Source organism: Osmerus eperlanus, chromosome 23 (genome assembly GCF_963692335.1).
Source record: "Osmerus eperlanus chromosome 23, fOsmEpe2.1, whole genome shotgun sequence".
Lineage (NCBI taxonomy): Eukaryota > Metazoa > Chordata > Actinopteri > Osmeriformes > Osmeridae > Osmerus > Osmerus eperlanus.
In genome coordinates this window covers 1,523,389-1,543,727 of record NC_085040.1, presented here as the reverse complement: position 1 = coordinate 1,543,727, position 20,339 = coordinate 1,523,389, and the positions used below count along the sequence as shown (strand labels likewise).

The following is a 20,339-nucleotide window of genomic DNA, read 5'->3' as shown; positions in this document are numbered from 1 at the left end:
GAATTATTTGGTTCATGTTTGGTTCAAAACACTGTTCAGTTTCCCATCTTCCTTTAAACCATAGGGGAATTAGTGAGCTGTGCCTCAGACCAGCGGTCAGAGAGTCTACAATAATTATAATCTAATATAATCAAGACTCTAAAGTAAAGACTATCTTCGGACTGTTGTGTAGCCACAACCTTTATAGTACGACTGACCTTTTTTTAAGAAGAGGGAAATAAAAGAGAGGGAGGAATCAGAAACAAAGAGATGGAAGCAACACCTGGAGGAAAGAAATGTATTATGTTGTTTAAGTAAAAGTGGTAATGTATGGTTTACAGTTCAATGCTACAAACGGAGCCTATAGCGCTGTTTAGTTTTGGTTTGAGGATAACGTGTACATTTTCTATTCTGCATTAATTATGTTTGTTCTTACAGAACCACACATACACACAATAAAGAATCATCTGAGAGAAACTACAATCCCAGTTCCAATCCTGTCATTTAAAGAATAAAGAATACGTTTTTGGATACAAAAGATTACTGGAACCCTACATTATATCACAGAGTTCTGACCAGACTCCCCACAATTTTTTGACCTAACCCAACCAACCACCAAATAAGTGTTCTATTTTTCAGGCGTAGAGAAAAGAAGGGAGAGTCCAAAGTCTGAACTCCACCTATGTTTACATGCAGGACTATCCTGTCAGGAAATAAAGGACGTTTAATGAGTAAGATCATTTTTACGATGTGCAACCTAATAAAGATATCTTTAAAGTCAAAGTCTAAATCTCTCTTCCCTCTCTTGCTCTCTCTCTCTCTCTCTCTCTCTCTCTCGCTCTCTCTCTCTCTCTCTCTCTCTCTCTCTCTCGCTCTCTCTCTCTCTCTCTCTCGCTCTCTCTCTCTCTCTCATTGATATGGACATTGATACACTGTCGACACTCACACGTGTCACTTTACACACAGTTACTGGTTGCACTATCAGCAATATTGCACTAATTGTACACTACCTGTCTTTAGGTTAGTATAGGTTATAAGGTTAGTATAGGTTATTATGTGTATTAGATGTTTAGTATACTGTATTGTATATTATTTTGTATATTTAGGAGGTTTATTATATTATATTTGAACTTATCATAGGTGTAACCTATGTTCTGAGTACTTATATGTCATGTTATGCCAGGTTGCTTTGCGTTGTCTTGCCATAAGAATTTCAGTGCCCAGTCTGACCCTGAGTTGTTCTGTGCATCTGAAAATAAAAGACTTGAACTTGAACCTTGAACTCTCTCTCTATAGGTCACAGTGAAGGACTGCAAGAGGACCCCCACTAAAGTCTCTTTTATGGATTTGTTACTCCCTCCAGAGACCAGAGCAGACCTCAAGTGTCCAGGTCTCTCCTCTGACACGTGTTGAATGATGAATCTTGATCCACAACAACAGCAGCTTTAATATGGGGACACATGAAATTATGTGTTATTATTAACTCTTGATCTGGTCTCTGCTCTGCTCACAGATTCCTGTCAGCTCTCACTGGACCCAAACACAGCATGTAAATACCTCTCTCTGTCTGAGGAGAACAGGTACAGGTTTGTTCCACAAACAGGTACACGGCGGAAATAGTCACACATAACATGGCAAGGAACACGCTAAAATCATTTCTACTTTTCCTAACTAAAATGTGTGACTGAATAATAAAAGCATTGGATAAATCAATAAAAAGCCATTTTGCAAATGTTTTGGGCTTATCTAAATGCTGCAGTACTATGTATAAGGTTTCCTTTTACTATTGCATTGTCCACAGGTGGCTTATATGCAAATTAGCTCAATGTGCACTATGTACTCAGTGCTTTTTTTTATGTACTCAGCGCTTTTATGGGATAGAATCAGTCAGCCTGACGTCATATGAACCACATCAGGTGTGAAGACTGGAGTTCTATCTATTCTTCTTTTCCAAATCATCTGGGGTAAGATATTTCGAGTTAAAGTTGGCAGTAGTACTTTGATTCCAGGGGGAAATTCCATGCATTTGCAATCACTGCAATATCTTTAGAACGGAATGGTGTAGCGGCTCAGGCCAAGACCCAAATGCAGACAGCGGAGGCAGGTATAACAGTTAACAGTATTCTATGAATCCAAAATCGGCAGGCTGACTCAGGTGATGGACAGGCAAGGTTCGGTACACAGTGGATTCTTGATAAGGCACAGACAGACTGCAGGCTGAATCTGCAGGGTTCGGTACACAGGTAATCTAGATACAGAGACTGAATACTGATAAAAACCGTCTGGGACAACTCGGGAAACACACAAGACAAAGGAAACAACCAGAACAGGGAGAGAGAGAGGTTGAATAGACAAGGAAACAATCAGAACATAGGGAGCACCTAGAGTGGGGGGGGGGGGACAGGCAGCACAGGTGAATAGAATTAGTGTGAGACAAATGGTTGCAGTCTGTATTGAAAACTAAATATGTTCTGCTTTGTTGCAAACGCTCATTTGGAGAATAATTGGGTTCACGTCTGGTTATTTTATAAGTTAGTCTCTATTAGTTTACCATACACTGCATTATTTCGCTTTCATAATGACATCATATCTGTGCCTCATTCAGCAGTGGAAAATTAGACTAAAATCTATTCCATGCTCAATAAATGTAGCCTATTTACATATTTGCCATCATCCACATGAACGTGAAATACCCTCTCCCGCAGCCACTCACTTTTTTTCAAAAATATTTTTAAACCTTTGGAAAAAAAAACACCTCCAAGGGAGAAATGTGGGGAGATGAGAACAGAGAAGCCTATAACAGAGTGAAGCAGAGCAGAGTACAGTAGAGTACTGTTGAGTATAGTAGAGTCCTCATATCAAGTACTCATCAATGATGCTAACGTGTTTTTTGAAACTTTTTTCAAAAGATTTTTTGCAACCTTTCAAAACTTTGTTTTCCAAAACCTTTGTAATTGTTTTTTTCCCCAAACCTTTTTTTGAAAATATTGTTCCAACCTTTCAAAAAAATTGAAAGCCGATCATCTTACTCAAAAACCGTATCTATTGTACCTTTAAACGATATTCTTTACGGAAAAACTGAGATCCAGAACCATTGAAAAAGATAGTGAGACCAACCTGATACGCTAATTGTACATTTGGGTGTCATTTGTTTAAGTGGTCTTTGAGGCAGAGATTTGAGGGTTTTTTTCTTTGACTGCCGGTGAAAACTTTGAAATCATGCTCATAGTTAAAATACAGGTATTAGTACTTTTAGTGAGTGTCTTCGTCTATTTAACAAATCACATTTTACCCTCCTTGCACAGATACCTTTCTGCAGCAATGCCTCCTCCTGGTGTGTGTCTAAATATCATGAAAGAGCGCCACAAGAAAGATGGCCGTGGTAGCCTTGACAACCCCCTGAAATTCCTCAACCAAGACTTTGAACAGATGAAGCAGTACTGTATTGCTCGGGAGGTTCGCTTTGTCGATGACATGTTTCCCCCAGACCATAATTCAATTGGCGAAGGACTACTGTCCCCCTCCGACATGGGAAGAGTGCAGTGGTTGAGGCCACATGTAAGTTATTTGACCTTGACTTGGGCCGTTACACAGCACAGCATCCCCAAAGTAATAGTAGGCTACTACTCTCATTGTTTGTGAAGGGCATGGAATCTGAGTCTTAATGATCAATTCCTCACTTTCAGAAAATTGCTCAGAATCCCTCTTTTATTGTTGATGGAATTTCAAGATTTGATTTTGGGCAAGGCATGGTTGGTAGGTGGATGTGACTGTTCTTTTCAAATACATTTACATCACAAACACTGACTGTTTAAATGCAATGTGTTGTTCCTACTCACTCATTCCTTGTCCTTGTTTAGGTAACTGCTGGTTCCTTGCCTCCATTGGGGCACTGACATTCCAAAAGCATTTCCTGGAACAAGTCATGCCTCTCAATCAATCATTTCAACAAGAATATTGTGGAATATTCCATTTCAGGGTAAAGTCTGATAATATTGGAATACAGGAATAACAAATAATTAATATAAATTATAATGATTCTCTACTGTGCCTCTTATCAACAGTGGGAAAACATTTTTGTGGTGCAAATTTTGGGAGCAAAACCCTCAACAATATATTACCGTAATACCTAAAATAGAGGACACATTCTCATATAAAAGTCAAGATTTCCCTTATTGTTTGGAAACAACAATAGCAATGTTTGAAGCAAGACATATTATTATTAAAATATCTGACTATTCCTAGTGCCATACCTAGTGTTACGGTTCTTCAAGGATTTCCTTAGGGATTTGTCATGAATCTGCACCCAAATCATTGGGCTCAGTGGCTGTTGCACAACCATTCGGGTCTTCCAATATTTTTGGAGACCCTGATGAAAATAACATCTTAAAATGAATGTTCTATCCTATCTTTTAGTTCTGGAGGTTCGGAAAGTGGGAGGATGTTTTGATTGATGACAAGCTTCCGACAGTTGATGGCAGGCTCATTTTTGTCCATTCCAAAACTCCAAATGAGTTCTGGCCTGCTTTGATGGAGAAGGCCTACGCCAAGTATGTAAACAAGCATTTTAGTCATTTAACCAAGTGTTTTGGATTAAAAAACGGTTGCATTGGTTTCATAGATCATAATGTATGTACTCTTTTGCCAGAGTTTGTGGCTCCTATGCAGACATGAATGCAGGGACGCCCTCTGAGGCTTTGGTGGATTTTACTGGCGGGATCCACTTGTGTATCCAGCTTGCAGAAGCCCCTTCTAACCTATGGGATCTAATGTCTAGAGCTGCCCAATCAAAATCGCTGATGGGGTGTGGTACTCCTCAAGGGGTGAGTGTAAAACAACCTCATGCAGACACCTGGATACAGCAACTGTGAAGACACACTGACGAAACAGTGGTTGGCCTTTTTTGCACAAATGTATACAGAGTTTTGCTGTGTTTCTAATAAATAACATTGTTCCATTTATTTCATCGGTCTTGATGCTTGTTTTACTCTGTAGGAAACATCAGCCAACACCGTTGCAGAGAACGGATTAGTGAGGGGCCATGCATACACTGTTACAGGTGTCACTGAGGTACAGTATGATCTGAATGGATGATAATGACAGCTACCAGATAACATTCATGTATGACATTCCTAGATTTATCTTTTTACAAAAGGACAGAAAAAGTGGTCTTTTAATTTTTTCCAGAGCTGTATGTATTTGAACAACAGATACTGTACCGTATTCTTTAAGGACAATAAAGTCCATCTTATGTATGATGTGCATGTCCAAACCAAGATGTATGTAGGTTCAAACGTATCCCCCCCTGTGTTATATTGCACAACAACTATAATTTGATAAAAAGGATCACATTATTTAAGTAAGTCTAGTAGGAGAAATAGGTTCCCATTACAAAAATAAACAATTCTTAAATACACACTATTAGGGTCTTAAAAAACTGTTTAAACTAAAGTAATGCTGGTACATGGGAACCTATTTCTCCTACTAGACACACCGGCAAATAATACGCAAATGTGTCCAACTTAAACTATCACTAAACACTGGTCTCATTTACACTTCTCAGCTCACGAGAAATGGAAGACCAGTGAAGCTGGTGCGTCTGTGGAACCCCTGGGGCAGGGTGGAATGGAACAGGGAGTGGAGCGACAAGTAAGACAACACACTAGTAATAATTTACATGTTTTTTTGCACCACATATTTTGTTGCCGTTTTTCATACACTTTCATACAATTTTCCCTTCTGTTTCTCACTCAAAATCGTCCTTATCAATTTTTTTTAAGGAAAGTTAAAGGTGCAGTGTCTCCTTTCCCCCCCAGAGCTGTAGACAGACTTCCTCTGCCTTACTCTAAAGCTGTAGAAAGACTTCCTCTGCCTTACTCTAAAGCTGTAGACAGACTTCCTCTGCCTTACTCTAAAGCTGTAGACAGACTTCCTCTGCCTTACTCTAAAGCTGTAGACAGACTTCCTCTGCCTTACTCTAAAGCTGTAGACAGACTTCCTCTGCCTTACTCCAGAGCTGTAGACAGACTTCCTCTGCCTTCCTCCAGAGCTGTAGACAGACTTCCTCTGCCTTATTCTATTCAGCCTTTTCAAATGACCATTTTATGGTTTTTAGGTCCCCCTTGTGGCAGACCGTGAGTCTTAAGGATCGTCTGAAATGTCTCTCAGTGAAGGATGACGGAGAATTCTGGTAAGCACAGAAACCCACACACTGTCTACAATGAAGACAGGCAACACATTCATAGCCAGTGCTATCTTCATAAGATGTTATAGCTGGTAAGGGTTCTAAGACGTATTTAAATGTTCTGGATTATTTGAGATTTACATAGAATTCATGGTTTACTGTTTAATGTTGTTATTAAATGTATAGACATGAATGGTGGGTTATTGAAACATCAGGGCACATTTCATTTTCACAATTTTCTTTCATGGAATTTAATAAAACGACAAAAACATATAATAGAGAGGGAAACATGACTGATAAACTCAACTTTGCTGGTGAATTAAATCGTTTCAGTTTTAGGATGTCATCACACTGCCGCAAACCAGTCTTTCAAAGACTGAAACATGATTGTCTTAATAGGATGACAATTGAGGATTTCTGCAGCAATTACTCAAATTTGGATATCTGCTCTCTGTACCCTGACTTCCTTGATGGAAATGTCACTGGGGGTCACTGGGGGTGTTCCGTCCATGATGGCAGATGGGTTGCTGGAACTACGGCTGGTGGATGTTTAAATTATCGAGGTGTGTATGATAATAATATCCCCCCAAAAATAGATATTCGATTCGAGAAAAAAATCAATTTTTGCTATTTAAAATAAATGTACTTGCTAAAATACTTACTCAGTCCACTTCTAATTCAAAGATTCATCCAAAATCTGGAATGGTCAGAAAAATACTATTGACTGACATTTTGCCTTTTAGACAGTTTCTGGACAAACCCTCAGTATCGGTTAAAGATTGAAGGTCTGGATGAGGATTGTGCTGAGAAACAAGGGGACAAAAATATGCTGGTCTCTCTGATGCAGAAGCCTAACAAGCCAAACAGACGCCTGGTTAAAAGCCTCCACATTGGATTTTCAATTTTTGAGGTCTTTGTAAAACCACATTTTCTTTTTTTTCCAAAACAAAATCATGGTGGCAGTGTCTTTACTTTAGTTGACGTTTTGGAAAATATATTTATGTATGAATTTATTTGTATTTTTATGTCTAGATCACTAGTTCTAGGATTAAACCTACCGGTACTTGGCCTCTCACATTTATCAGTATATTACTAGAATAAGTGCCTGTTCTTAAATGTATTTTTCTTGTATTTAATTTCAGGTGCCTGAACAAGTAAGTAACCATTATAAACTATATAAACTACTTATACGACATACAAATGTGTGCATTTCGAAATCAGAAGATCAAGGATATTAAGTGTATAGTTCTAACAGTTTTAACAGTTTTAACAGTTCTAACAGTTCTAACAGTTCTAACAGTTTTAACAGTTTTAACAGTTTTAACAGTTCTAACAGTTGTAACAGACTATTGTGGTGGTTAGGGTCAAGGAGATTTGTAATGACCTACTTCAGCGCAAAGTAACCACATCTTGGCAACCAGGCTGTACTGTAAAATGTACTGATATGGGAGTGAGAGAAACTGAATGTCATCACAGTAGCAGTGGACTCACATGGGCCAATAAAAAGTATGGGCTGCATATGATAGATACCATTACATATTTCCACAGTACAAGCGTCTAGAAGGAAAGTTCCCAGCATCTTTCTTTGCCACCAATGCACCTGTGGCTCAATCCAAGAATTATCTAAATGCTCGTGAAGTCATGGGGCTGTTCCGTCTGAAGCCTGGTGAATATCTGATCGTGCCATCCACCTTCAAACCGAACGAAACAGCATCTTTCATCTTGTCCATCCTTTCCAAGACACAGACCAACATCCAGTAAGCACAACTCCATTTTCTACAAGAGCTTTGGCAAAACGTAAAATGTAGTCAAATGTAATATTTGTTACAAAAGAGGAATGATGTTATGACTGTAACATTGTGGTTTATGGAAAATTCTCATAAGACTGGACCTTGTTTTCTCAGTGAAAATTCTGATGGTCATGACCACATGGAAGTCACAAAGGTATGTAGAAAGTATTGCAACTTGAACAGAGAAGCCATGAGAGGGCACGGTATGACTACATCACAACCTATGGCATAGTTGAACACCCTGAATGGTTTACATAATCAGAATTAAATACTTTTCGTTACTAATAACACATTGATGGTATTAATGACAACAAAAGAGATAAGATTTCCTGTTAAGAATTTCATCTGTAATTCCAAAAAATATACATGCATCCTTTGCTAAATACATGCATCTTTTGCAGCCAAAACCAATGGAAAATGAAGACAATAAAAACAAGAAAAAGCTTTTTCACCAGTACTCTGACAAGGTTGTAGAAATCAACATAACTTACTGACAGTTTACCACACCAGAAATGTGTCTTGTATGAAGAGAGGTACATAATAAGCATACAGTAATATATATAATAGCTTTGTTATAAAGTAAGTAGATCTATTTTCTTGAAAATTTGTTTTGGGGTTTAACTTTGATGAATTTGACAATTTTTTTATACAAGATGACTTAACTCGATTTAATGTAAAAAAGGTTTTAAATTGTTGCTTTTTTCTCTGAGAAGTATGAAGAAGTGGATGCTGAGTTGCTTCAAACGATTTTGAACGACAATGTTCTTAAGGGTATGTACTGTCAATGGATTTTAACTATTTCTTAATAGGTTTCTGGGTGATTAGGGAATGATACAAAATCTCCAAATCCCAAAATCAAATTCCATGTGGGCGGAGCATAAAATGCGCATATCTTTCAACAAAATTCATTATTATGCATGTACTGTACAGAAATGTTGAGTTCTGTCATATGTACATGATTAGGTTTTATTTAATCATTTTCTTCACGTAGGACAAACAAACAATGGTGGCTTCAGCCTAGATTCCTGTCGAAGCATGGTTGCTCTGATGGATGTATCCTACTTGCATGTGCAACAGCCACTATTATACAGTCATATTAAGGAATACTTCAATCCCAGTGTACTTCATGAAATGAAATTGTGCATGCCATGAATTAAAGATAACCTTAATATTACTTAAGACATCCATTACTGGAAAACTGAACAGTACAGAATTCCTCCATCTGTTGAGGAAAGTGACCATGTTCCAGGTAGTAATGGATAAATTTCTTTTTAATCTGCCATTCTTTCCATTCTACACTTCTGTCTTCAGGGCTAGAAATACCACGAGTCCCTTGATGGTTTCCCCTTAAAACATTGTACTTTTATTAAGAATATTTGACCTGAATGTTCTTGTGTCTCATTGTCCTAAAGGACATCTTCTTTGCAATGGATGTCTCCCTCACTGGAACTTTATCATTGAGTGAACTGAGAAATGCAATCATGGCTTCAGGTAAATCTGCTCAATATCCCAAATAATTTATCCATACCTCAACTTCTTCACTATGTTACGAGACTAAAACGGACAGAAAGTAAATTCTGAGGCTCTAATGATATACTTTTAACCAAGGTCTATGTTTCTGTTTTAGGAATGACGGTCAGTGATGGCATGCTGAACCTGATGGCCGTACGCTATGGTGGCTCGTCTGGAAACATGTCCCTGGAGAGCTTCATAAGCCTGGTCCTTCGCCTGGACTGCATGGCCAGTACGTCCACAACAACACAACATATAGACACATCCATTTGAGTGCCCATTCAGGTTGATTTTTATGTATTCTCGGACTACGGAATAAACTGTAATTAATCGAACTCTTTCGACAGAAATATTCCGGAAGCTTTCTGAAGGATCAGCCATGTCTCTTCAGGAATCTGAGGTAGTAATTCATAACTGTTCATATAATGTTTCAAGCTGTGTGAGTACTTTCTTTGTATGTTACTGTGTTAAAGTATAACATCAATGTGACACACATCTTTCATGGTTATTAATAAGGTTTTACCCAAGGTTTTACTTATTTTTTCAGTGGATGTATATTTCAATGTATACATAAACCATTTACCTCTGGATGATGGATCAACAATGTTGGAATAATTCAGATGGAGTTGATGTACAACATGTTGAACAAGTTGATGTTAACTGTACAGTATTTGCAAGATGTCCGCAAATTCGACACATTTTATATTTAGTCAACATTTTCCTCTAATGTTAACTGTGAGTTAATTCTCTGTGTTGCTAGAATGACCCTTGCAATTGATCTTATGATATCACATTTATTATACTAGAGTAGTATTTCTTTTAAAAAAACTTTTAAAAAAATTGTTTAACGAACTTCATCAAAAATAGAATCATTTAACTAGCTATTTGTTTGTCTCTTTTTCCAAGATGTTTTTATTAGAAAGATGCGCTGGTGAAATAAACTAAAATCATACAACAACAAATGCTGCAATTTCCTTCATCATTGTCTATGACAGGCAGAAAACCTGCAGTCTACGTTCAAATCTTAAGCTCTTATGTCACAATTCACTAGTAACATAAAATGTTACACTCCATCCCACCAGGCGCCTTTTCTTTCTGAATGACTGTTTTTAAACAACATTCCCTTCTTCCCATGTTGTGGGGCTTTATGTGAGAGGGATCTGGATGCAGATCAGGATAGAAGACCCTCATTGCAATGTTCACTTCGGAGCGAGGCTCAAAGTGGGCGAGGCTCAACGTTTAACTGCTTCTCTTTATGAGACAACTAGACTGTTGTTTAAAGGAAACAATTTGTTCACATGTAGAATTACTATGCAGGGGTTTATTTGGAAATAACCAGGCAATTTCTCAACCACAATAATTACAGGTGGTGGTACAAAGGGCAGTGTGCAGTTGCTTGGTTGATGGCAGACAGTTGCAGCCAATAGAGAGAGAGAGAGAGACAGAAAATTTTATGAAGACAGAAAAAGAGAGGGGGATAGTGTGTCTGTGTGAGAGGGGCTTGAGTCAACACTTTCATGTACCCAAACATTAAAACACTGTTTCAAACTGGACTGTCTTCTCTGCTCCCAGACAGCTCACACCTAACCCACACACACTCAGTCCTCTGTCTGAATAAATATGTCTCTCTATTTCTCCTGACTCTATCATACTGACTGTCTCAGTCTCTCTCCATATCTTCCTCTTCTGGAGAAGCTCTCACACACAGAGGACAACATTCACTTCCTCCAGGTAACTAGACTACGCTTGCAGCTTGAACTCTGCTTAACCTGTTTGTCTGTAGCTGTGTCTCTCTCTCTCTGTCTCCCTCTCCAATCTCTCTCTCTTCAGAACTACCAGTCTCTCTCCAGTACCAGTGTTCCTCCTGTTCAGTACTTCAAACATGTGACTGAGGTGGTCTTTGACCTGAGAAAGAACCTATAGGAGCTGATCCAGAGAGAGTGCTCCAACATCTCCACCACAGGTGAGCTGGGTAAACACAGCAGGTCTGGAGAAACTTCAGATTATCCTCCTGGATTTAGACATTGTTTAGAGAAAAGTTTCAAATTTCAGTTACGGTCCCCTGATTAAAAAAATTGTTTTTTTAAAATCTGTTGTCATATATACATTTATTTATATATTTATTGACTTGTTTAATTTCGGGATTTATTTCATATTTCATATTTATATATTCAATATTAACCTAAATATGAATCCCCAACTCCAGTTCCAGACCCAGCTCCAGACCCAGCTCCAGATGGATACATTGTGACAACGAAGAGGTCAATCCTGGTGGTGTTCCTGGCGTTAGTGGTCTATATGATACTGCAACACAATCCAGGTACATGTCCTCAGATTCTTTACCATTCGGTGTGAAAACTGGTTTAAACCGGTTAGCGGTTATTCAGTATCCTCCTCTCAGATCAGATATAAATATCAGATGTAAATATGGTATACTATATCATCCAGTTGTTTAACACTATTTAATTGAACGCTGAACCTAGGTGATCACAAAATAGTTTTTTACATAATGTCTTATGTATTATTATTATTATTATCTATTATTATAGTTTGTATTTTAAAAAGTATTGTTTTGATGTGTAAGCCTTTAGAACGGAGGGTTGAAATGTGATGAGATCTTCAAACTGTGCAGACTGCAGCACATATCGCTAGATCTTATTTATGTGATAGTGTGTATGTATCTGTATATGAGTGTATGTGTTTGTGTTCCTGCCTCCAGAGCCCAAGACCAGAGCAGACCTCTTACCATGTGAGTCTCTGAAGTGTCCAGGTCTCTCTCCACTGTTGAATAATAAATTCTGATCTAGTCGAATGGATGTGTTATTAACTCTGATCTGGTCTCTGCTCTGCTCCCAGATTCCTGTCAGCTCACACTGGACCCAAACACAGCACATAAACACCTCTCTCTGTCTGAAGAGAACAGGAAGGTGACATAATAAAGCAGCAGCCATATCCTGACCATCCAGAGAGGTTCACCAGGTACAGTCAGGTGCTGTGTAGAGAGGCTCTGTCTGGACGCTGTTACTGGGAGGTGGAGAGGAAACATAGCCGTGTTAACATAGCAGTCTCATATAAAGACATCAGCAGAACAGACGACAACTCTTACTTTGGTGACAGTGACAAGTCCTGGAGTTTACTGTGCTATAGTGATGGTTACAGGTTCAGACATGACAGTGTTGAGACTGCAGTATCAGGCCCTCGGTCCTCCAGAGTAGGAGTGTACCTGGATCACAAGGCAGGTACTCTGTCCTTCTACAGTGTCGTCTCTGACACAGTGACCCTCCTCCACAGAGTCCAGACCACCTTCACCCAGACACTTTACCCTGGGATGTATCTTGGTTTCTATGGTGACAGTGCACAAATTATTAAACTGTGGTAGAGGATTTTATTGATGAGTGATATTTTTATACCATCATACAGACCCCTGTAATTGTTTTATTTGTTTTATAATCATTGTTATTTTGTTCTAAAACTACTGACCTTTCACCTTGATGATTGTATTAGTCTTGGCTCTACTAGACAATATACATCACTGTCTACTTCCTCTCCTGCTACTCAGTAAATAGAGTTTTACTAATGATGTGTTGTAATGTTTGGGTACATGTGCTACTCACTATTGAGATGGAAGTGTTCATGTAGTGTTGTTTGAGTAATCTGTTCATTCTCTCTCCTGCTTTGATCTCCTGGTGGTTGATATCATGCACCTGCACAGCTGAATAAAGACATGTGAAAGACCGTTCAGAGTTACAGTATATATTGGTCTAAGAATGTGTGGTACAAGAAACTTTCTGTCTCATTTTATTACTCAGCCCTCTCACTCCTTCACTTCCTGTTGCTTCATCTCCACACTCCCCCTCCATCCCCTCTTCATATGCTTCTCTCCTTTACTCCCCTCTTCCCTCCTTTACAACTCCCTTTCTTCCTCTCTGTTAGAGCTTAAGTATTTTTTACATTTAGTCATTTAGCGGACGCTCTTATCCAGAGCGACTTACAGTAAGTACAGGGACATTCCCCAGAGGCAAGTAGGGTGAAGTGCCTTGCCCTTGACATAATTTGTGATTACGTTTGTGTGTGTGTGTGTTTGTTTGCCATACTTATCACGATGGACGCTAATGCAAAGACTCCTTCCTCTCCTGGGTGGACTGTCATCTCTCAGGTATGAGGCTGGGTGTGGACACGTTGAGTGACAGGGCAGAAGTGGGCCAGAGCCTGCAAGGGAGACACACCCCCTTCCTTTCTCTCTCCACAGCATGTCACAACAGGCATGACACAGCCGGGGAGGGGAAAGGGAGAGAGAGAGAGAGAGAGAGAGAGAGAGAGAGAGAGAGAGAGAGAGAGACAGAGAGAGAGAGAGAGAGAGAGAGAGAGAGGCTGCTTGAAAAAGCAAAGAGATGATATTGTTTTGAGATAGTAGGAGAGTGAGAGGTAGAGGGAGATAAGAGAGAAAGAGAGAGGGAGGAGAAGAAGAGAGATGGAAGCAACACGTGGAGAAAAGGCGTAGTACAGAGAAAAGAAGCTGAAGATCGGGAGTTCTTATTCAGCACTTCTTCCTCTCGGTATTTTTGGATACCTCTCTCCCTCCTTCCAGGATAATGTTCCCCCTGGTGAGTACAAGTCCCTCTCTTTCCTACTTTCCTTACCGTAAACACTAACCCCTGTCCTGCTGTATTGCTGTTATGATGGATAGCACTATGTCCGGCACTATCTGATTGTTCTCACAGCACAGACTACAATCAGGTGGATCATCTTTTATGGAAGGCATAAGGCCTTCCAGGCCTATGGAAGGCATGTTTTGCATCTGAGTAAGATTCAAGTCAGACCCACTTTAGGAGAGATTAGAATCAGACTCGATTTACGCTCTGCTTTAGATCGGCCCAGAACTGTTTCGGACTCACGACATTCTCCTGGTTATTTGAGAAATGTCACTGCTTGTAAACCCCCAGTTGCATTGGATTTACGGCTCTATCTATCACTGTTTCCTGTCTTTCTTTCTTTTCTACATCATTCATACCGTTCTCCCTCAGCAAACTATGTTTTCACCCACACCCACTTACACACCTCTCTCTCTCTCTCTCTCTCTCTCTGTCTCTCCCTCTCTCTCTCTCTCTCTCTCTCTCTCTCTCTCTCTCTCTCTCTCTCTCTCTCTCTCTCTCTCTCTCTCTCTCTCTCTCTCTCTCTCTCTCTCTCTCTCTCTCTCTCTCTCTCTCACTCTCTCTCTCTGTCTTTGTCTCTTGTCACTTACACACTCACTCAAGTATATGAACTGTAATACAGTTTTTCCCAATTGCTAAAACACATTCTTGAAACAGTCACCCATTTTCTCAAAACTGTAAACACAAAACCTCATCTTCAAGCACTATTTACAAAACCTCTGAATCCTCTTGCAAAATGAAACTTTCGCCTCAAAACAGATTTACCTGTGCTCAAAATCAAGCTTTCGCCTCAAAACAGATTTACCTGTGCTCAAAATCAAACACTGCTCTCAAATCATAAACAAAGTGATCAAAATTATATACACTATCAAGCAGTCAGTAAACAATACACAATAAAATTGAAAACACATTGTTCAAAACATATAGTTCTCAAGGAGAAGATCATTTTTACGTAACCTCAAAACAAATTTCATATTTATCCGTCATTGTCTTTCGATGAACGACAACATGTTCTATCATAGTAGCTCAAAATGTATCAGAAATTACTACTCTGCTTTGCTCTTTGCAATTTTTTTTGTTCTTTCTCCTCCTTGTACCCCTATACAGTACTGTACCCTGCATCTCACTACTCACAACTCACTCTTGTTCTTTGTTGATATGAACCTGCAACCAGTCAAAATCTATTGAGCAGTCAGTACTGTTACTGTAACAAATGGAAAGCACAATGTTCAGGGCCATACAATTTGTTCATTGTACAGTATACAGCCTACAATGCACTGTACTACAGTATACAATACTACAGTAAAAGGGACAACAATCTAAGGAGTAAACATGTGATCAATGTGCTTCTTCTTGTCTTTGGGCTGGGTCAGGCCAGAGCACTTTGTCGACATCACAAGCAATATTTTCCCACCTTCAACAACCTGTTTGCTCTCTGAACTGGCTTATATTGGTTGTGTCACATCATTTGAAACAAGTGAAATCAATTTTGAGTGGTTGTGTTTTGTCAATGACATGTTTTCTCTATTTGTATTTGATTGTTGCCATTTGTGTTTACCAGTATGGATGACATGTGCATTAGAGTGCAGAATGTGTTTTGAGAATGAGAATGTGTTTAGAGTTTTGCTGAAAAGTGAAGTGCTGAACAAATGTGAGATCTGCAAATTATGTTTTACCATGTGAAATGGTTTAAGGTATTGACAACAGACTGCACAATTAGCTACATGAGTTCAACTGAGAACTTTGTTCAGCCAATGGGTTTTAGTGTTTTAGCAATTCAGAAAAACTGTAACTGATCATTACAGCTCTATTCAAACATTCAAACCGGTCCGGTTGGTATTCAAGTCTGTGTATCTGTGCATGTGTGTGTTTGTATCGCTGTGTGTGTGTTTGATTGTGTGTATGAGAGAGACATGGGGTAAAAAACAACGCAACATGAACTTCTAATTTTCCGACAAGGTCTTTTTCGGGGGGATATTTCTCTTTCATTCCTACCGAAAGCCTCACAGACACTATTAGCTTTTGAACGCTCCATTTCTCAACCCACCAACGTTTAGACACGCTCTCTGCTAACCTAGTCCTCTCATGTCTCGTCCTGCCTTCAGGAATCACACCCCTCCAGTCAAAACCTGTTACTCTTGCAACAGACTCCTACACACACTTACTGTTGTTGAAGTGAAATCCCTGCCAAGATCAATGTGTCAGGAAATGGTACATTTAGAAATGCATTCACAAGAGTTTGGTTTTTACTGTATGGGGGTGAAGAAAAAAGTAGCGCAAACCAACAATTTTTGGATCTCAATGTTTACTTATAAACACAAACACACTCCTGAACACCAACTCCAGACACAAACAAACAAGAATACGGACACACCCACTCACACACACGTTCATTTATATACACCCACAGACACCATATATACACACAGACACCAGCTTTATCGCGTTCTCTCTCTCTCTCTCTCTCTCTCTCTCTCTCTCTCTCTCTCTCTCTCTCTCTCTCTCTCTCTCTCTCTCTCTCTCTCTCTCTCTCTCTCTCTCTCTCTCTCTCTCTCTCTCTCTCTCTCTCTCTCTCAGGTGCCCACCATGTCCTACAATGATTACACCACCTCCCTCTCGGCGCTCCCCTCCAACAGCTCCCTCACCTCCCTGTCCCCCCCCACCTCCCTGTCCCCGTTCCCCTTCCCCCCCTCCCTCCTCTTCGGGCCCTTCCCCAACGCCACCGCCCCGAAGGCCCCGACGGGCGAGAGCATCGTGGACAACTCGGCCGCCACCACGGTGGGGGCGCTCATCCTCGCCCTGGTCTTCCTCCTGGGCGTCCCCGGCAACCTCTTCATCATCTGGAGCATCCTAGCCCGCGCCCGCAAGCGCTCCGTCACCACCCTCCTCATCCTCAACCTGGCGCTGGCCGACGGCTCGCTCATGGCCCTCACCCCCTTCTTCATCATCTACCTCGTGAAGATGAGCTGGGTGTTTGGCAACGTCATGTGCAAGGTAGGAGGGGGGGGGGGGGGAGTGAGGGTGAGGAAAGAGGAGGAGAGGGGGAGAGGAGGAGAGGAAGGTGGGGGGAGAAGAGAATGGAGGAGAGAATGTTGAAGGAGGAGAGAAGGAGAAGGGAAAGGAGGAGAGGAAGGTGGGGGGAGAAGAGAATGGAGGAGAGAATGTTGAAGGAGGAGAGAAGGAGAAGGGAAAGGAGGAGAGGACGGTGGGGGGAGAAGAGAATGGAGGAGAGAATGTTGAAGGAGGAGAGAAGGAGAAGGGAAAGGAGGAGAGGAAGGTGGGGGGAGAAGGGAATGGAGGAGAGAAGGAGAGGTCACATGACCAAGGTTGTCCTCTCTTGTCCGTTTCAGTAGAAAAAATGCTTTTAGGATTCTTTTCTTTTCTGGAAACACGTCTCCTGAAAGTGTCTCCCTTCCTCCACCTATAGGTGCTCTTCTACCTGTGTCTGGCCAACATGTACGCGTCCATCCAGCTCATCATGCTCATGAGCCTCCACAGGCTGGTGGCTGTGGTGTGGCCGAGACACATCATCGCTCTCGCCAGCCGCAGGCTGGTACTGCGGGTGATGTTTGTCGTCTGGGTCCTAGTGCTGGCCGCCTCTGTCCCGGCCATGCTCTTCAGGCAGCAGAAGAGTGTGAATGGGAGCAGCGTCCGCATGGTGTGTGACTCCTTCCACGACCACCAGGATCAGGTGAGGAAGATGGGCAGGGGTGGCTCTCGTGATGGGGGATGATGGGCAGGGTTGGCTCTCGTGATGGGGGAGGTCATGTTGAAATGAGTTGTAGGCGAGTATGTATAAGTGTGTGGTTTATGGATGTGTGTGTGTATGTGTGTGTGAGGGAAGTATCCAGCGGGAAGCTTTCCTTTTATATTCCTGGCTCTGAGTATAGACTTTCGAAACTGCTTTACCCCTCACACAGGTGGTCCTGCAGTACACCCTGGAGCTGGTGCTGGGATTTGTAGTTCCCTACAGCGTGATTGTAGGCAGCTACATCTGTATCCTGCGCAAGATGAGACAGACCAGGTTCCGCAGACGGATCCGCAGCGAGAAGCTGATCCTGGCCATCGTGGTGACCTTCTGCGTCTTCTGGCTCCCGTATCACTTTATCAACATGGTACAGGTACGTTGTGTGTGTGTGTATGTGTGTAGGCCTGGGGGGTTTGTGTGTGTGTGTGTGTGTGTGGGGGGGGGGAGGGATGTCAGTGCCTGTGGGAGGGAGGCATGTGTGTGCGTGTGTGGGGGCGTGGGGTGAGTGTACATATTTCAATCTGTCATCATTGCGAAATCTTCTCGTTAACAGGTCGCTGCAGCTCTCTTTCCAAAGGATTCCGCTATAAAATTAAGGTAGAGTCCCTTCCCTCCTCGCCGTCCACTCATGATGACATCATCACCAGGCAACCTGACATGTGACCTGTTTTCGTTTTCTTGACGATATGCTTTTCCACCTACTCTCTCTCCTCACTTCCAACCGTCCACCCACCAATCTCTTCGCTCCACTCCTCCACCCTTCCTCTCTCTCTCCTGCCCTTCCCCCCCCCTCTTCCATCTCTTCTCCTCCCTCCCTGAATCCCATCTCCCGCTCCCTCCTCCTCCCCCCCACCTCTCCTCACCCCCCCACCTCTTCTCACCCCCCCCTCCTCTCCTCCCCCCCTTCCATCTCTCCTCACCCCCCCACCTCTCCTCACCCCCCCTCCTCTCCTCACCCCCCCATCTCTCCTCACCCCCCCACCTCTCCTCACCCCCCCTCCTCTCCTCACCCCCCCATCTCTCCTCACCCCCCCACCTCTCCTCACCCCCCCCTCCTCTCCTCCCACCCTTCCATCTCTGCTCACCCCCGCTCCACCTCTCCTCACCCCCCCTCCTCTCCTCCCCCCCCCCACCTCCCCCCCCCCCCCTTCCACTTCTCCTCACCCCCCCCCCACCTCTCCTCCCCCCAGGCTGGACCACATCTGGAAGTCATTTCGTGCCGTCACCTCCGCCCTGGCGTTCATCAGCAGCTGTGTCAACCCCATCCTCTACACCTTCGCCGGCAAGTCCTACATCCGCCGCAACGGCCTGGCCTTCATGGCTCGCCTCTTCGAGGGCACCGGGCTGGACTCCGGCACCAGGAAGAGCCGTCAGAACAGCCAGAACAGCCGGGAGAAGGACCGCGACGCCGACGGCGTCGGTCTGAATGAGAGGGAGGCCGAGTCCACGACGAGCCTGGGCTCCCCCGTTAACGTCGGCCCCGTCGTGCTCAAGCAGGAGAAGACCAGGAAGTAACGGATTGCGCTGTGCAGTTAGCGGAGCGCAGGCTAATGCTAATGCTAGCTCCACTGACGCTAAGAGAACGGAGAATGGGAGGTAGAGTGGTAAGGTGAGTGTGCTAATGCTAAAGCTAATGCTAAGGCTAGCTCCCCTGTGGTGAAGCTAAGAATGGGGGGAAATGACGAGACACAACTGGAGGATCACCTGAGAGGGTTTTGGAGGGGAGACTGATGATGGCTGTGGCATGGATGATTGGAGGAGATCATATTTGGAAGGGAACTCACACAGGCTTCTTCCGGCAGTCTACTTTTAATCCACCAGAGGGCGACAAGGCACTTGCTTTTCACAACATGTTCATCGACATGATTCTTCCTGGGTGTTTTGGAGATGGAGGTTGGACAACTTCTTTCTCTGGACGCTCTTGTGAAAACAAACTGGCAGAGTGCAGATACCTGCATCTAAAAGAGGACATCCAAGAGGAAGAACGTTCAAGTAAAAATCTTGTTGACTTGAAAAACCTGTATTGACCCTGTTTTCACTGTAGCTTCTGCCATTATCCAGGAATTTTGTTTTGAGCTGTCTGGCTGATGTTTTTTTTTCTTTGTGCAAACATTTTTCTGTATGTGCTTTTTCTCCCACTAGTTTTGTTGTCGGCTGGTTTACAAATGGCCACAGCATTTTACGTTACTGAACAAAGAACAGCAAAGACTAATTTGATTGCAACCATCAAAGTGACATAAGAAATAAACTGCAACATTTTTGTTTTACAAAATCATTTAATAAATGATTAAATTACAGGGAAAGTGTTGTATTACAAAGTACATGTTTAAACCGTACCCACTCGACTCTCCTTAATGGAGATTAGAGAAAGGCTGGTACTGCGGGTGATGTTTGTCGTCTGGGTCCTAGTGCTGGCCGACTCTGTCCCGGCCATGCTCTTCAGGCAGCAGAAGAGTGTGACGCGGAGACTGAGG

The 20,339-nt window shown here is 42.2% G+C and overlaps 3 protein-coding genes across 3 annotated transcripts in view; 2 read left to right on the top strand and 1 right to left on the bottom strand.

The window, feature by feature from the left end:
• Positions 1-20,339, bottom strand: part of LOC134009572 (mucin-2-like) — a 202,174-nt gene that overhangs the window by 30,338 nt on the left and 151,497 nt on the right. The gene's annotated exons all lie outside the window — the stretch shown is intronic.
• LOC134009570 (calpain-1 catalytic subunit-like) lies at positions 1,906-10,303 on the top strand. The gene is made up of 22 exons (XM_062449105.1): positions 1,906-1,943; positions 3,285-3,537; positions 3,666-3,735; positions 3,840-3,958; positions 4,396-4,529; positions 4,628-4,802; positions 4,975-5,049; positions 5,543-5,628; positions 6,095-6,169; positions 6,563-6,726; positions 6,907-7,073; positions 7,306-7,317; positions 7,712-7,920; positions 8,068-8,107; positions 8,355-8,420; positions 8,667-8,724; positions 8,945-9,006; positions 9,134-9,202; positions 9,366-9,444; positions 9,581-9,697; positions 9,813-9,865; positions 10,013-10,303. The coding sequence occupies exons 2-22, from the start codon at positions 3,301-3,303 to the stop codon at positions 10,037-10,039; spliced, it is 2,094 nt and encodes a 697-aa protein (XP_062305089.1). The 5' UTR covers positions 1,906-1,943; positions 3,285-3,300; the 3' UTR covers positions 10,040-10,303.
• LOC134009587 (leukotriene B4 receptor 1-like) lies at positions 13,786-20,162 on the top strand. The gene is made up of 6 exons (XM_062449135.1): positions 13,786-14,069; positions 16,695-17,111; positions 17,545-17,808; positions 18,038-18,238; positions 18,419-18,462; positions 19,056-20,162. Exons 1-6 carry the CDS (start codon positions 14,058-14,060, stop codon positions 19,378-19,380), a joined length of 1,263 nt encoding a protein of 420 aa, XP_062305119.1. The 5' UTR covers positions 13,786-14,057; the 3' UTR covers positions 19,381-20,162.

Bases quoted from the DNA above. Each gene is read 5' to 3' on its own strand.
- LOC134009570 (XM_062449105.1), top strand. From the start codon at position 3,301: ATGCCTCCTCCTGGTGTGTGTCTAAATATCATGAAAGAGCGCCACAAG. The intron at 3,538-3,665 runs GTAAGTTATTTG...CCTCACTTTCAG, and splicing joins TGCAGTGGTTGAGGCCACAT to AAAATTGCTCAGAATCCCTC. The intron at 3,959-4,395 runs GTAAAGTCTGAT...CCTATCTTTTAG, and splicing joins GTGGAATATTCCATTTCAGG to TTCTGGAGGTTCGGAAAGTG.
- LOC134009587 (XM_062449135.1), top strand. The intron at 17,112-17,544 runs GTAGGAGGGGGG...CTCCACCTATAG, and splicing joins TTGGCAACGTCATGTGCAAG to GTGCTCTTCTACCTGTGTCT. The intron at 18,239-18,418 runs GTACGTTGTGTG...TCTCGTTAACAG, and splicing joins ACTTTATCAACATGGTACAG to GTCGCTGCAGCTCTCTTTCC.